The sequence below is a fragment of the Panulirus ornatus genome, chromosome 1, assembly GCF_036320965.1.
Source record: "Panulirus ornatus isolate Po-2019 chromosome 1, ASM3632096v1, whole genome shotgun sequence".
Classification (NCBI taxonomy): domain Eukaryota; kingdom Metazoa; phylum Arthropoda; class Malacostraca; order Decapoda; family Palinuridae; genus Panulirus; species Panulirus ornatus.
The window spans coordinates 92,488,784-92,507,285 of NC_092224.1; the positions used below are offsets into that span (position 1 = coordinate 92,488,784).

General features: G+C 43.8%; 1 protein-coding gene across 2 annotated transcripts in view; it reads right to left on the reverse strand.

Annotated features, from left to right (window-relative positions):
* The window catches only part of LOC139750986 (uncharacterized), an 83,026-nt gene extending 66,519 nt beyond the window's left edge, over window positions 1-16,507 (reverse strand). Inside the window, exon 1 of one of the 2 annotated variants that reach the window (XM_071666016.1) lies at window positions 16,298-16,507. In XM_071666016.1, coding sequence (XP_071522117.1) covers window positions 16,298-16,354 — 57 coding nt within the window. In that variant the 5' untranslated portion in view covers window positions 16,355-16,507. The remainder of the gene's footprint in view (window positions 1-16,297) is intronic. The other variant, XM_071666006.1, reaches the window with a different exon arrangement.
* Between the last annotated feature and the right edge of the window lie 1,995 nt (window positions 16,508-18,502).

An 18,502-nucleotide genomic window follows, 5' to 3' on the forward strand; every position in this document is an offset into this window, starting at 1 on the left:
TTTTTGCTTTGTCGCTGTCTCCCGCGTTTGCGAGGTAGCGCAAGGAAACAGACGAAAGAAATGGCCCAACCCACCCCCATACACATGTATATACATACGTCCACACACGCAAATATACATACCTACACAGCTTTCCATGGTTTACCCCAGACGCTTCACATGCCCTGATTCAATCCACTGACAGCACGTCAACCCCGGTATACCACATCGCTCCAATTCACTCTATTCCTTGCCCTCCTTTCACCCTCCTGCATGTTCAGGCCCCGATCACACAAAATCTTCTTCACTCCATCTCTCCACCTCCAATTTGGTCTCCCTCTTCTCCTCGTTCCCTCCACCTCCGACACATATATCCTCTTGGTCAATCTTTCCTCACTCATTCTCTCCATGTGCCCAAACCATTTCAAAACACCCTCTTCTGCTCTCTCAACCACGCTCTTTTTATTTCCACACATCTCTCTTACCCTTATGTTACTTACTCGATCAAACCACCTCACACCACACATTGTCCTCAAACATCTCATTTCCAGCACATCCATCCTCCTGCGCACCACTCTATCCATAGCCCACGCCTCGCAACCATACAACATTGTTGGAACCACTATTCCTTCAAACATACCCATTTTTGCTTTCCGAGATAATGTTCTCGACTTCCACACATTCTTCAAGGCTCCCAGAATTTTAGCTCCCTCCCCCACCCTATGATCCACTTCCGCTTCCATGGTTCCATCCGCTGCCAGATCCACTCCCAGATATCTAAAACACTTCACTTCCTCCAGTTTTTCTCCATTTAAACTCACCTCCCAATTGACTTGACCCTCAATCCTACTGTACCTAATAACCTTGCTCTTATTCACATTTACTCTTAACTTTCTTCTTTCACACACTTTACCAAACTCAGTCACCAGCTTCTGCAGTTTCTCACATGAATCAGCCACCAGCGCTGTATCATCAGCGAACAACAACTGACTCACTTCCCAAGCTCTCTCACCCCCAACAGACTTCATACTTGCCCCTCTTTCCAAAACTCTTGCATTCATCTCCCTAACAACCCCATCCATAAACAAATTAAACAACCATGGAGACATCACACACCCCTGCCGCAAACCTACATTCACTGAGAACCAATCACTTTCCTCTCTTCCTACACGTACACATGCCTTACATCCTCGATAAAAACTTTATATATATATATATATATATATATATATATATATATATATATATATATATATATATATATTTCTATACTTTGTCGCTGTCTCCCGCGTTTGCGAGGTAGCGCAAGGAAACAGACGAAAGAAATGGCCCAACCCCCCCCCCCCCATACACATGTATATACATACGTCCACACACGCAAATATACATACCTACACAGCTTTCCATGGTTTACTCCAGACGCTTCACATGCCTTGATTCAATCCACTGACAGCACGTCAGCCCCGGTATACCACATCGCTCCAATTCACTCTGTTCCTTGCCCTCCTTTCACCCTCCTGCATGTTCAGGCCCCGATCACACAAAATCTTTTTCACTCTATCTTTCCACCTCCAATTTGGTCTCCCTCTTCTCCTTGTTCCCTCCACCTCCGACACATATATCCTCTTGGTCAATCTTTCCTCACTCATTCTCTCCATGTGACCAAACCATTTCAAAATACCCTCCTATATATATATATATATATATATATATATATATATATATATATATATATATATATATATATATATATATACATATTATATGTATATTATATATATTATATATATATACATATATACACATATATACATATATACAAATTACAGAGGTATAAGTTTGTTGAGTATTCCTGGAAAATCATATGGGAGGGTATTGATTAAGAGGGTGAAGGTATGTACAGAGCATTAGATTGGGGAAGAGCAGTGTGGTTTCAGAAGTGGTAGAGGATGTGTGGATCAGGTGTTTACTTTGAAGAATGTATGTGAGAAATACTTAGAAAAGCAAATGGATTTGTATGTAGTATTTATAGATCTGGAGAAGGCATATGATAAGAGTTGATAGATATGCTCTGTGGAAGGTATTAAGAATATATGGTGTGGGAGGCAAGTTGTTAGAAGCAGTGAAAAGTTTTTATCGAGGATGTAAGGCATATGTACGTGTAGGAAGAGAGGAAACTGATTGGTTTTTAGTGAATGTAGGTTTGCGGCAGATGTGTGTGATGTCTCCATGGTTGTTTGTTTATGGATGGGGTTGTTAGGGAGGTGAATGCAAGAGTTTTGGAAAGAGGGGCAAGTATGCAGACTGTTGTGGATGAGAGAGCTTGGGAAGTGAGTCAGTTGTTGTACGCTGATGATACAGCGCTGGTGGCTGATTCATGTGAGAAACTACAGAAGCTGGTGACTGAGTTTGGTAAAGTGTGTTAAAGAAGAAAATTGAGAGCAAATGTGAATAAGAGCTAGGTTATTAGGTACAGTAGGGTTGAGGGTCAAGTCAATTGGGAGGTAAGTTTGAATGGAGAAAAACTGGAGGAAGTGAAGTGTTTTAGATATCTGGGAGTGGATTTGGTAGCGGATGGAACCATGGAAGCGGAAGTGGATCATAGGGTGGGGGAGGGGGCGAAAATTCTCGGAGCCTTGAAGAATGTGTGGAAGTCGAGAACATTATCTCGGAAAGCAAAAATGGAATATGCTTGAAGGAATAGTGGTTCCAACAATGTTATATGGTTGCGAGGCGTGGGCTATGCATAGAGTTGTGCGCAGGAGGGTGGATGTGCTGGAAATGAGATGTTTGAGGACAATATGTAGTGTGAGGTGGTTTGATCGAGTAAGTAATAATAGGGTAAGAGAGATGTGTGGTAATAAAAAGAGTATGGTTGAGAGAGAAGAAGAGGGTGTTTTGAAATGGTTTGGTCACATGGAGAGAACGAGTGAGGAAAGATTGACAAAGTGGATATATGTTTCAGAGGTGGAGCGAACGAGGAGAAGTGGGAGACCAAATTGGAGGTGGAAAGATGGAGTGAAAAAGATTTTGAGTGATCGGGGCCTGAACATGCAGGAGGGTGAAAGGCGTGCAAGGAATAGAGTGAATTGGAACGATGTGGTATACCGGGGTCGACGTGCTGTCAATGGATTGAACCAGGGCATGTGAAGCGTCTGGGGTAAATCATGGAAAGTTCTGTGGGGCCTGGATGTGGAAAGGGAGCTGTGGTTTCGGTGCATTATTACATGACAGCTAGAGACTTGAGTGTGAACGAATGGGGCCTTTGTTGTCTTTTCCTAGCGCTATCTCGCGCACATGAGGGGGGTAGGGGTCGTTATTTTATATCTGGCGAGGTGGCGATGGAATGAATAAAGGCAGACAGTATGAATTATGTACATGTGTATATATGTATATGTCTGTGTATGTATATATATGTATACGTTGAGATGTATAGGTATGTACATTTGCGTGTGTGGACGTGTATGTATATAAATGTGTATGTGGGCGGGTTGGGCCATTCTTGCGTCTGTTTGCTTGCGCTACCTCGCTAACGCGGGAGACAGGCGACAAAGCAAAATAGAATAAATAATAAGTAAATAAAAGGAATACATACTACGATCACAGGGCTCTACAAAGTTCAAAAACAATTACATCAGTACGCGTCAGACTAAAAAAAGTTGACAAACAACTTCAACGCCTTTGTGTTCCAAGCCTCGCCGCGTCCAACACCAACAGCGAACAACATTCAAGTTCCCGTCCGCGTTGCCTCCACGAGGGAATTTCATTCACACTTGTAGTAAAAACCGTCTTCCATAAAAATAAAAGCTATGATTACTGGGACCTTCCCAACACTGTTATTTTTGCAAGAAATATGTAGAAACGAGTCACTTGCCCGAACACCAAAATATTGACGTAGCGTACAACTGTCCCGAACATTTTCAAAACAATAAACGCATTTCGTTCAAATAAACACATCTCGTTACGTCAACGTTTATGACGTAAAGACTGAGACAACCTCTAAGAGAACGACTCAACACAGCGAATAGAATATAGTACAAATACATGACAAAGTCATGATTACATCTCGAGTGCAGCGTAACTCCTTCAACACGACAACCTAACACTCACCTTGAGCTTGGCGACATTGTTTTGTTTGCTGAGACGGACGGGAACTGAGACTCTAACCAAGGCCATCCCATTAACGCTATCTATCTATCTATCTATCTATATATATATATATATATATATATATATATATATATATATATATATATATTTTTTTTTTTTTTTTTTCATACTATTCGCCATTTCCCGCGGAAGCGAGGTAGCTTTAGGAACAGAGGACTGAGCCTTTGAGGGAAATCCCCACTTGGCCCCCATCTCTGTTCCTTCCTTTGGAAAATCAAAAATGAGAGGGGAGGATTTCCAGCCCCCCGCTCCCTTCCCTTTTAGTCGCCTTTTACGACACGCAGGGAATACATGGGAAGTATTCTTTCTCCCCTATCCCCAGGGATAATATATATATATATATATATATATATATATATATATATATATATATATATATATATATATAAATATATCCTAGCCTGAGCCAGGTACCCATCTTACCGACCAACCCTTAGGGATGGATGAACAGCTGGGTTGACTGTGGACCAACTACTGCAACCAGGATTCGAACCTATGCGCTCGACCCTGGGCGGGCCCGTGAATGCGTCACGATCAGGAACTCTAACCGCTACACAGGAGTCCATAACCTCACTACTGCCACGACCTTGACCTATTCTTGAGCACAACGACACACTCTTGAGGGTCAGGTTAAAAGGCGAGGTCATCACACACGAAGGTCGTAACAAACCATCGTTCTCGAGGCATAGAATTTAAATTCCGATATTAAAAACATCCGGGTGAATGAAAACGGTTTCAATAGCTGTCCAACACATGCACATTTTCGTGACGCATGACCGTGGCATGTCAAGGAAGCAGAGTCCCCAAAACGACAACTAACGCGTTTAAAATTTCATCCCATTTTCTTTAACAGGTTTTTCTCACATACTAGAAAAAGGGAAAGTTAGGTTGTTGATTTATCGATTCTAATTAATCTAATAGGCTTCACTTATGAAACTAGTATATTTATCTATCTACCTATATGAACGGTTTCGGCGATGTACAAGAGAAAGCGACAGGAGGTCAACGTGTAGGGGATGAAAAAGATGGCAAATGAGAGATGGGGTCACCTAACATTAGCAAACTTCAGGGAGAATACGCGAAGATGTTTTGGAAGCAGGTTAACAGTGTCAGAAAAACAAGAGAACAAATTGGGAACATCTGTGATAGGGGCAAATGAGGAAGTGGTAACAGGCAGTGATGAGGTGAGGAAAGGACGGAGTGAGTATTTTGGACTCTTGAATGTGTCTGATGACAGCGTAGCAGATTTAGGGTGTTTGGGTCGAGGAGGTCTGTGAAGTTAGAGAACTGTGGCAAGTGGTTTGGTGAAAAGAAAAGAGGTGGTGAAAGTCTAGCGTAAGACGAAACATGCAAGGCGGGTGAAATGGATGGTATTGCATGAAAATGTCTAAAGAATGGGGTTGACTGTGTTGTTGATTGGTTAGTTAAGATTTTCATTATACGTATGTATACCTTAGGACTGGCGGAATGCATAAATATGGTGCCACTGTATGAATGCAAAGGAGATAAAAATTATCATATCACAAAGGTATAAGTTTGTTGAGGGTGCTTAGTAAATTGTATGGAAGAACGGTGTCCGAGAGGTTGGTAGAATGCACAAAGCATTAGACTGGGGGAGGAATAAACGTGGTTTAAGGAGTGGTAGAGGATGTGGGGATCAGGTTTTTGTTTTGAAGAATGTAAAAAAAAAAAAAAAAAAAAAAAAAAAAATTTTTAGAGAGAAACAGGATTTGTATGCGGCATTTACGGACGTGGAGAAAGCATATGATAGGGTTGATAGAGATGCTCTGTGGAAGGTGTTACGTACATATGCCTGGTGAAGTGAATACCAGGTGAGGTCTTCGGGGACTTCTCTACCCCCTCACACAGCTCGGGCTGGGCCTAGAGTATCGGGTAGGGTCGTCAGTCGTTGGAACCCGCAGCCCGCAGGCTCACGTAACCCCCCCACAGCCTGGCTAACCTGGTAAACTTTGTGTGTAACTTGTCCCTGGCACTTACGAACTTCTCCGCCATGCAACCCATTCTGATGACTGCAGGGGCAAGCTGTTGAAGGAGTTTTGGGCCCCGGATGTTTACAGGTGTTCTCTCCTTTTTTTCTTTTTTATGCATGTCGCATCTTTCGGTTTTAGAGGCAGTATTCTACCAAGTCTGCCATGCCTGTCGTGCCAGTAGGACGTTATTTCCGAGTGTAGGATGGGAACCACACCTTCTAGGATTATCCAGGTATAGAACAAAAATAAATATCCTCGCTTGGCTCCTCCCTCTGTTCCCTCATTCCCCCTACAATACGTAGGATATGTGACCCTTAGTTCATTCATCTGTTCGTGATGCTACCTCGCTCGCGGGGGGAGGAAACAGTGCATATGTATGAAAGAAGGGATGTCTATAACTTCGAATGCCTGTATCAAATCACCTCTTAATCAGCTCTCTCCTTAGTTGAAAAGACTAAAAGAGTTGAGTAGACTTTCAAAGGATGTGTTCCTCAATGCGAAAATGATTTTCGTTGCTCGACGCAGTACCATCTCCACTCCGTCTACGTCTCTCTTAAAAGTACAACGATATCTCGTAGTATACGTGCATCTGTCTCCACAAACACCAGGCACACAACACAAGACGACAGAGTCAAGCTAGTTATGCACTATCTCATCATGCACAACCAGGCATATATAAGGAAAAACAGGACATATGACAAATGTCCAAAGTAGTTTATGAATTCAAACATCAACAAGGAGACTGTGAGCTCCTTAGCAAAACGACCTACATGGGAAGTGCTCTCTAGAAGACCTACCCTACACTTGAAAAGTCGGACCCATCAAACACACGTCACCCGGAATCATAACACTGCCCTAACACGAGAGGGTCAGCTGTTAAATCCACAAGTGTTACTACGTCTTGAACAAAACACAAGACGCCAACACATCGCCGAAGCGCCATTTATTATGAGGGAACATACACAAAATCAAGTCAGAACATAGGCCAAAACAGGAGAAAACAACATGCCCTTGCACCACGCAACAGTCAATGAGCTCGGGGCGCTACGTGCACGACCGCCCCACAGGTATTGCACAGCCTCACCCAGCTACTCACAGTCATTCCCACCTGCTCCACCGACCGCTCCACACACGCTCCTCACGAGGATGCGATGGATACACACAGAAACAATGAGACAACCACTGGTGGTAGAGGATGTGAGGATCATGCGTTTGTGAGAAATACTTAAGAGAAACAAAAGAATTTGTATGTAGCACTTATGGATTTGGAGAAAGCATATGATACGGTTGATAGAGATGCTTTGTGGAAGGTCTTTAGTATATATGGTGCAGGAGGAAAGATCTTAAAAGCAGTGAGAAATTTTTGTCAATGGCGTAAGGCATGTGTACGAGTAGGAAGAGAGGGGAGTGAATGGTTCTAAGTAAAAGATGGTCTGCGGTCTGTTTAATCTGTTCGTGGTTAAGGTGGTGAGGGAGGTAAATGCGACAGTCTTGGGAAATTGGGCGAGAAGCAGTCTGTAGGGGATGAGAGGGCTTGGGAAGCGAGACTGTTGTTGTTTGCTGATGATACAACACTGGTGTCAGATTCGGGTGAGAATCTGTAGAAGCTGGTAACTGAGTTTGGAAAAGTGTGTGAAAGGAGAAATTTAAGAGTAAATATGAATAAGGCCAAGGTTATTAGGTTCATCAGGGTTGAGGGTCAGGTTAGCTGGGAGTGTGAGTTTGAGTGGAGAAAAATTGGAGGATGTGAGGTGTTTTATATATCTGGGAGTGTTCTTGGCGACGAATGGAACCATGGGAGCGGAAGTGAGTCATAGGGTATGCGAGGGGGCGAAGGTTCTGAGAGTAATAAAAAAAATGCGTGGAAAGAGAGGCCTTTGTCTGGGTGGGCAAAAATGGGTATGTTTGTAGGTACAGTACTTACAACAATGTTATATGGATGAAAAACATGGACAATAGATGAGGATGTGCGGAGGAGGGTGGATGTGCTGGAAATGAAATGTTTGATATCTATATTTTAGTGTGAGGTGGTTAGATAAAGGGGCAAAAGGGTAAGAGAGATGTGTGGTAATAAAAAAGAGTTTGGTTGAGAGAGCAGATAAGGGTGCGTTGAAATGGTATGAACATATGGAGAGAATGAGTGAGGAAAGATTGACAAAGAGGACATGTGTCAGATGTGGAGGGAATAAGAAGCGGGAGGACAAATTGGAGATGGAAAGAGGGATTGTGAAAAATTCTAAATGATCAAAGCCTAAAGATGCTGGGGGTGAAAGGCTTGCACGGGATAGAGTGCCCTAGATCGATAAGGAATACAGGGGCCGACGTGTTTTCAATGGACTGAGCCAGGGCATGTGAAGCGTCCGAGGTAAAGCATGGAAAGGTCTATGAGGCCTATATTTGTGTGTGTGTGTGTGTGTGTGTGTGTGTGTGTGTGTGTGTGTGTATGTGTGTGTGAACGAATGTGACCTTTTTGTCTGTTCCTGGCACTGCCTCGCTGGAGGGAAGAGGGTGGGATGCTATTTCGTGTGTGGCGGGGTGATGACGGAAAATGATGAAGGCAAGTATGGATTTGTACATGTGTATATATGTATATGTCTGTGTATGGATATGTATGTATACGTTCAAATGTATATGTATGTACATGTGCGTGTGAGGGCATTTATGTGTATACATGTGTATGTGAGTGGGTTGGGCCATTCCTCGTCTGTTTCCTTGCGCTACCTCGCAAACGCGGGAGACGGCGGTTAAGTATAATAAAACTTTTTTTTTTCATACTATTCGCAATTTCCCGCGTTAGCGAGGTAATGTTAAGAACAGAGGACTAAGCCTTTGAGGGAATATCCTCACTTGGCCCCCTCCTCTGTTCCTTCTTTTGGAAAACTAAAAACGAGAGGGGAGGATTTCCACCCCCCCCCCCCTCCCTTCCCTTTTAGTCGCCTTCTACAAGCAAAGGAATGCGTGGGAAGTATTCTTTCTCCCCTATCCAAGGGATAACAATGATAATAATATTATATATATATATATATATATATATATATATATATATATATATATATATATATATATATATATATATATATCTCCATGGGGACAGGGGAGAAAGAATACTTCCCACGCATTCCTCACGTGTCATAGAAGGCGACTAAAGGGGACGGGAGCGGGGGCTAGAAACCCTCCCCTTGTATTATAACTTTCTAAAAGGGGAAACAGAAGGAGTCATGCGGGGAGTGCTCATCCTCCTCGAAGGCTCAGATTGGGGGTGTCTACATGTGTGCTGATGTAACCAAGATGAGAAAAAAGGATAGATAGGTAGTCCGTTTGAGGAAAGGAACCTGGATGTTTTGGTTCTGAATGAAAGGAAGCTCAAGGGTAAAGGAGAAGAGTGGTTTGGGAATGTTTTCGAAGTAAAGTGAGGGGTAGGTGAGAGAACAAGAGCAAGGGAAGAAGTAGCACTACTCCTGAAACAGGAGTGGTGGGAGTAAGTGATAGTGTAAGAAAGTAAACTCTAGACTGATATGAGTGAAACTGAGAGTGGATGGAGAGAGATGGGAAATTAGTGGTGCCTATGCACCTGGGCATGAGAATGGGAGCAGCTGAGTGAGTGTGTTAGTAATTTTGATGCACGAGACCGGGTTTTAGTGATGGGTGATTTGAATGCAAAGGTGAGTAATGAGGCAGTTGAGGGAATAATTGGTGTACATGGGGTGTTCAGTGTTGTAAATGGAAATGGTGAAGAGCTTGTAGATTTGTGCTGAAAAAGGACTGGTGATCGGGAATACCTGGTTTAAAAAGAGAGATATACATAAGTATACGTATGTAAGTAGGAGAGATGGCCAGAGAGCGGTATTGGGCTACATGTGAATTGATAGGCGCGTGAAAGAGAGACTTTTGGAGGTTAAAATGCTGAGGGGTGCAACTGGAGGGATGTCTGATCAATATCTTGTGGAGGCGAAGGTGAAGATTTGTAGAGGTTTTCAGAAAGAAGAGAGAATGTTGGGGTGAAGAGAGGGGTGAGAGTAAGTGAGCTTGGAAAGGAGCCTTGTGTTAGACAGTACCAGGGGAGAGTGAGTGCAAAATGGAAAAAGGTGAGAGCAAATGACGTAAGGAGAGTGGGGGAGGAATGGGATGTATTTAGGGAAGCAGTGATGGCTTGCGCAAAAGATGCTTGTGGCATGAGAAAGGTGGGAGGTGGGCAGATTAGAAAGGGTAGTGATTGGTGGGATGAAGAAGTAAGATTATTAGTGAAAGAGAAGAGAGAGGCATTTTGACGATTTTTGCAGGGAAATAGGGCGAATGACTGGGAGATGTATAAAAGAAAGAGGCAGGTCAAGAGAAAGGTGCAAGAGGTGAAAAAGAGGGCAAATGAGAGTTGGGGTGAGAGAGTATCATTTAACTTTAGGGAGAATAAAAAGATGTTTTGGAAGGAAGTAAATAAAGTGCGTAAGACGAGAACAAATGGGAACATTAGTTAAGGGTAATGGGGAGGTAATAACAAGTAATAGTGAAGTGAGAAGATGGGGTGAGCATTTTGAAGGTTTGTTGAATGTGTTTGATGATAGAATGGCAGATATAGGGTGTTTTGGTCGAGGTGGTGTGCGAAGTGGAAGGCTCAGGGAGAATGGATTGGTAAACAGAGAAGAGGTAGTAAAAGCTTTGCGGAAGATGAAAGCTGGCAAGGCGGCGGGTTTGGATGGTATTGCAGTGGCATTGATTAAAAAGAGGGGTGACTGTGTTGTTGACTGGCTGGTAAGGATATTCAGTGTATGCATGGTTTGAGGTGAAGTCCCTGAGGATTGGCGGAATGCATGCATAGCACCAATGTACAAAGGCAAAGGGGATAAAGGTGAGTGTTCAAATTACATAGGTATATGTCTGTTGAGTATTCCTGGGAAAATATATGGGAGGGTATTGACTGAGAGGGTAAAGGCATGTACAGATCATCAGATTGGGGAACAGCAGTGTGGTTTCAAAAGTGGTAGAGGATGTGTGGATCAGGTGTTTGCTTTGAAAAATGTATGTAAGGAATACTTAGAATACTTTTGCCATTCTACACTCAATCTCTATTGCTATTTCTTCACACATGTGTCTTATCCATCTCGCCTAGTTACACCACTCTTTCCTCACTCGTCATATTTTTCCCATTTTCCGAAAACCTCCGCAAATCCTCACCTCTCGTCCACAAGATGATAATCAGACATCTCACCAGCTGCCCCTCTGAGCACATTCACATTCAAAAGTCTCTTTTCCATGTCTATCAATTAGTATGTAATTCAATAATGTGTTCATACATATACGTGGTACTCACATGTCCTTGTGTATGTCTATTTTGAAACCAGGTATTCCCAATCATCAGTCCTTTTCCGGCACACAACTCCACAAGCTTTTCACCACCATTTCAGTTGCTGAATAACCCCCATGCTCTCCAGTCATACACTGATGAAATAAGGCAAGGTGGCTAGAGTGGATAGTACTGCTGCTGAATTTCTTATGAAACTGTGTTGCTGATTAGTCGGTCTGTATTTTCACTATATGTATGGATCATGGTAAGGTGCCTGACGACTGGCGAAATACATGTTCAGTGTTCAACTTACAGAGGTAAGTTTGTTGAGCGTACCTCATAACTCGTGTGGGAGAGTGGTGATTGAGATGGTGAAGGCATACATAGAACATCAGACTGTGAAGGAACAATGTGGTTCAGATGTGGTAGAGGATGCGTGGATCAGGTGTTTGCTTTAAAGAATGTGTGTGAGAAATGCTTCGAGAAACAGAAGGATCTCTTTGTAGTATCTATGGATCTGGAGAAAGCATAGGATAGCGTTGACAAAGATGTCTTGTAGAAATATAAAGAATATACATCTGGGAGTGATAAGTTTTCATCAAGGGAGTAAGGTATGTGTGCGAGTTGGGAGAGAGTAAGTAGTTCATGTGATGGTTGGTCTGCGACGGGGATGTGTCATGTCACCATGGCTGTTTAGTATGTCTATAAATGGGGTGGTGAGGAAACTAAATGCAAGACTCATGGAGAAAGGGGTGAGTATGCAGATGAGGGGACCTGAAATGAGAGTCAGCTGTTGTTTGCTGATAACACACCTTTGGTGGCAGACTGGAGGGAGAAACTGTAGAAGTTGGTGGCTGAGTTTAGAAGAGTTTGTGAAAGAAGGAAGTTGAGAGTAAATGTAAATAAAACAATGTTATTAAGTTTAGCAGGGTAGAGGAAAAGGATAGTTTGGGTGTGTTTGAATGGAAAAAAAAGGGGGGGGGGGGGAAGTGAAGTGTTATAGCTACCAGGAATGTGGATATGGAAGGAACAATGGGAAGCGGAAGTGAGTCATGGGGTGGATGAGCTAGCAAAGGTTCTGGAAGCATTGAAGACTGTGGAAAGGGAAGTCGCTATCTGGAAGGGCGGAAAAGTTTGTTTGAAGGTATGGTAGTCCCAACAATATTGTGAGGACGCGAGGCATGGGCTACAGATGCCGATGTGTGCGGGTAGCTGGATGTGCTAGAAATTAATGTTTCAGGACAATATGTGGTGTGAGGTGATTTGATTGTGGAAGTCATAAAAGGGTGAGAGGTGTGGCAATAGAAAAAGGGCAGTTGAGAGAGCTAAAGGGGTGTGCTGGAATGGTTTGAACATATGGAGAGAATGAGTGAGAAAAGGTAAAGACAGAGATGTAGGCGTCTGAAGTGGAGGGGACAAAGAGAATGGGGAGACCAAAGTGGAGATGAAAGGATGAAGTGAAAAAGATTTTGAGCGATTGAGGCATGAATATGCAGGAGGGTGCAAGACGTGCAAGGGATGGTTACTGGAATGATGTGGGTCGACATGCTTTCAATGAACTGAAACAGGGCATATTAAGAAGCCGGGGGAAACCATGGAAAGGTCTGTGGGGCCTGGTTGTGGATAGGGAGCTGTGGAGTCGGTGCATTACATATGACAGCTAGAGAATGGATGTGAGCAGATGAGGCCTTTCTTGTACCGTTCCTGGCGCTACCTCGCTAACGCGGGAAACGGCAATCAGGTCGAGGGGATTATATATATATATATATATATATATATATATATATATATATATATATATATATATATATATATAATAATTTTATTTCAAATTACACAGGACCTATTTCTAAGAATGAGTCTGTGTTATCCCCTTCAAACTCAAACTAAGCAAACAATGGTAAACCACATTACTTTCAGTCCAATCATCCCTCAAACTTCTTTTTCTACGCCATCCTCCCACACTCAAACACCAGCAACTGCAGTCTTCTCATTTGAGTTTGCCACTACGGTCGCGTCATCTGCAAAAAGCAACGTATACACCGCCCAGGGCAAACTGACCCAAGCATACTGCAGACCCTCCATTATCTCCCAGACTCTGGCATTTCCGTCCCTCGCCACCCAGGCCATAAACAGACCAAACAGCCGCGGTGGCATTACATACCCCCTTGACGCAGCCCCCAACCTCAACCGGATATACACACCCACCCTCCCTCCCTCACGTGCTCTACACACCCGATAAAAAACCTCCTTACTGCATCTGGTATTTTTCCTCCTCCCACACCATATACTCAATACTACTGTCATACACTTTTTCAGGATCCATAAACACCACATACACATCCCTTTCTCCGAGTAAGTCTCCCACAAATTCTTTCTAGCAAACGCCTAGTCAACACACTCTTGACCACAACGTTAACCAAACGTGTAAGCCAAGGAGATAATTGAGGGAATAAAACACCCCAAACACCCTAAAGTTGCCAGGATGGTAGCTCACACGACACCACGGTGAATACACACGCGTATCAGGAAGGGCTTAGGTATATATTTTACTCCCTCACGATATAAAGTGACACTCTGAATTTGATACGTATCAACGTAATCAAGACCGGTTGGTGGTAGGCCTACTCTGGCATTTAAGTGTCGGCCAGCTAGAAAAGAGCGTTTTCTTCGTGTCGCTACTCAGGTCTGCCATACAACCTGGTTTACTCCATTACTTGTGTCATACATAAAAAAAAAAAAAAAAAGACTTTTTGAGACAATTCCTTTCGACGTGAACCAAAGTGAAACAGGATGTCATAACTTATACCACTAAGATCCTTAAAGTTCAAACAACTGAGGGAAAGTAAATATAAATACATAAAAAAATTCCTCACTGAGAACTGAGTAAATCGTAAATAAAAGCCGTGACTAGTGACATGAGCCGCGGCAGCAGCAGCAGGTATGTGCTTGATCTTCTGTTGCAGCCTGTGGCCAAACGCCATCCTATCACCGACCTCATCGCCTAACCACTTCACCAAACGGAACTTGCCTCACACGCATGAAGAAAAAAAAAAGGCCGTGATTTGATCGCCTCTGTAGGACAAAAACTCATAAGCATTTACAGTTTGTGCTTGGGCTGGCCGGGCTCCCCAAAATAATCCGTATAACACCAGCAGAAGCAGCTGCCTCCAGCCCCCAGGAGGGAGGCAAGCCAGTGGCCGTTGGTGGGTGGGTGTGGGGGGCTTGAGGGTGGGGTTGTTCCTGGCCGTGGTGGGTGGGTTCGGGTGGGTTCAGTTTGATGAGGGGGGTGGTGTACACCACATCCCAGTCCTTCACAGGCTTCTAAAACCTTCCCGCTGTCCTGGGAGAAGTGTCGGTCGATGCAGCCCGCGGAAATAAAGAGGTTTAATGATGCCCAGGATAATGTATGAATCAATATGAATGGCCACGAACGCGTAGATGAAACCGTTTTCATCAGCAGATGCGACGCTCAGTTCAAACAGCAGCAGCAGCAGCAGCGTACCCCGGTCGGGCGTTCGCGCGTCGGCTGCTGTGGGCAAGAGGCACTAACTCCCAGCGGACCTACCTCACTGAGGGACGAGGTTATAAGGACCCGCCAGTTTTATAATCCATTCTAAACTCTTAAATTCAAGATATATTTACCGAAATTCACACTGGCCACAAGAAAATGAAGCTCTCCAATTGTTCATGAATTTCAGGGACGGGGGTAATGGCGTTATTCAAACTTTGAAGCCCAGTGAGTACAAAAAAATATATATTGAAGAGTTAATTCTGAAGACATTTTAGACACGGTGTAATTAAAGCTTAGATGATGTGTTAACAGCACACTCCCTTCCGAAGGATCCGCGCCCAGTTGTCAAGCACAAATGAACTGATGCTTCTTAAAATGTCATATATTAAAGCACATGGCACAGACAGTTATTCATCATATTGGACATTACCTTCACTAAGCTGCTTTACAAGGTAAAAAAAGTTTCACGTTATATAAAAAAAATTACAAATCTTAATGCGTTATCTTTTCGCGACATTCATTCCATTATAAATTTTCTGATATTTATTTTCCACACATTTACAGTCAGGTGAGTTTGTGAGAATTAGGAGAAAAATTCTTAAATGAAAGAATTCAAAACAGCAAATGCAAGTTTATCAAGTGATACGGTATAACTTCTGATAGCCACAGAGAGTTGCCAACACTTCTTAAACTACCCCAAATATCTCATACTTTCTTTTCATTTCAACAGTCACAATCAACGCTACGTGTTATATGCATTGTGGCATAATTCTAACTCAAGTTTACACTCTCCCGTTCATCAATATTAAATCGCGAAAGTGTGGCGAAGTGGCAGCTGGTGGCGGGGCCAGCCATCGACCGCGCGCACCCGCCGATGCCTTCTTGCCGCAAACTGAATTATCCAACAAATTTACCATTACAAATACCTCTGCTCCATCTGACATGTGCTCCTGATTTTCTAAAAATATTTCCGTTCATTCCGAGCGTCCTTTAGGCATATAAACCTACAAATTGAGAATAAACTTTTGGCGGGAATTTCTAGGATATTCTGGCGGGAAATTCGGTTTTCAAACCGCCACCCGACCGGATTGATCAAGCAGAGTTACTCGCCATTTTGGCTCACACAGCCGTCCTTCAAAATTACAATTCAGTATTTCAGCCTTCAAAATAAGGAGGCATAACGTTATCATACCATCTTTTGGGTTTGCAGAGGGGTTACATGGGGTAGTGGACGCTTATCTGTATGATACATAACAAGACATGAATTTAGAATGTGAGCCTGGGTGGCCGTATTTGGCGAGCCACCGCTACTTTACCCTCTTCTGTGTATCAGGGGGGACAAATAAAAATAATTTTCTGTCTTACCTCAGCAGGCGTTCCAACGTTGTTCTCAGCTGGTGCAACGGCAGCGTCGTCCGACATATTGGAGAGGGTTTGGTTGCTTAACTGTCAGAAACTGGCGCGGAGGTGAATTTTGAAGTGTGGCTGGCCGGGGTCTGGCTGGCGGAGTGCGGCGGGTGGGCGACGGTCACGTGACACCGCCGCTGTTCCCACCAGCACACCTCCGCCCCCGTCACCGTCACCATCACCACCCTCTCCACCTCACCATTACACTACCTCCTTCAAGCACTTGCGTCTTGTTCTTCAGCTCACAGGATGACCGGCACACGGACGAGACCCGTGGAGTACCATGCAATAACGAGAAAGGGAGAGAACGCCGAGAATTATATGTAGTGACCTTGCAGTATGACCTTGTCGAATTCTAACGTGATGTATATTATCCGAATAGTGTCAAATACCTCACCATTTCAAGGTATGGAGTCACTCCTGTGCTTTAGCAATAATGGCCTCACAATCCCAGTAGCCTGTATAGAACCGTCTCTCAGTGTTATGATTTTCTCGTTGATTGTGAACTTTACAACATTGTATTTCACACCGACCTCCACAATCAGTCACTGTAAATGACACTGTACCTCACTGTAACCTATTCTTATGATGGGTAGGAGACTCATGGCGTGACGTGTGTAACAATACAATCATACTGATCCAGTCGGAGGACATTATGTCATATTGACGCGAGGGAATTCAACATTTCACATGGAAAATTGTGCACGGTTACTAAGATGGCTGCATGCATCTCAGAATGTTGTGAACGTCATAACTTCTTCAGGTTTTCAGACGACAGAAACAAGAGGGTGTTCAAAGATTATTCTCGACGTGGCAACTCTTCAGCCAAGGAGAAGGAAATCCAGTTGTCTTAATTTGTTAACCAACCAACAGGGGAATTTCTCCAACTTCTTATCAACATATCTACAACCATTTTTCCCCCATTCTACAACCACAGACGACGACGATTCAAGTAACAAAATATAAATCACAACTGGACGAGCCTCAGCTTCGGATGACAGGGATGTTTGTCTGCTTGCCTAAGACTAGCTATTTCTAGCTCCTCACTGAAGTCCATTTTTTTTTCAGATAATTATTATACTTTTTTTTAGAACACTGTGGCAGTCAGTGGTCAGTGGCATGGTGGAGAGTAGTGCATCATGAAGGAACGCTCGCTGCATTCCTTCCACTCCCGTTTCTTTCAAGGCTGAATATCAGCGCCTTTTATCACCTTGACTTCATGACATTATTATCTGGTCTAATCTTCATTCATGAGTGATAAGACCTGTAAGATGAGGGTGGGGAGGGGCAGGGGGATTGAGGTTGTCCTCTCCCCCAACCCCACGACATATACAACCAACAAGTCCGTATGGGGTAGAGTGTGTGTCGCTTACACGGTCCAGGGCGCGTGGCTGAATGCGGCAACTCTTGAGCGCCCATTCAGCTCGGGCGTCGCGAGAGGCCTGTCTGTGTTCGCTGAACACGGAGTGGTTTCTTCTCTTGTTCATCCACCAGGTAGTCCAGTCGTTAGGAGGCGTAACGACGCGTCCAGATGGTTATGTAATTATGGATGAGACCTATAGACAACGAGCCTCACAGTGAACGCTGGCAGCATCAACTGGTAATCTCTCTCTCTCCCGAAAAATTTTGTGTTCGGTATAGTGCTCCCTGAGGACACCTGTGGCGTGGAGTATATTCATTTACCGATAACTAAAACTACCGAAACAGTGGTTGATATTGGCCGGGTGCCAGCGTGGCTGATAAGAGAGCGTGGCTTAAGCGGTCAGTATTTATGGTGTTCACTACAGGGAGGTCAGGGCGGGAGGCTCAGCCCCGGTATTGCCATACGATTTGCATTATGATTTTTGTTCATCCTAGGAATGTTGTCAGACTGGTGCAAGATTTGCATTCAGCTAAAACGCTGGTTGGTTATGTTCCCCCCACCCAAACATGGCGAGAGAAACGTACTTTAATATTTAATCCAGCAATAGACAGATGCTAACCCCACCCCACCCAACCCCCCACATAAACAACCACCATAACAACAGAAGCGAGCATCATCAGGGACGGACGGACGATGCATTTACAATGTATTTTTTCGTGGATTTTTTTTTTCCTTCACGAATCCGAGTGTGTTGCATTTAGATAAGGAAGTTCTAAGTACCGTACGTGTATCCACACATC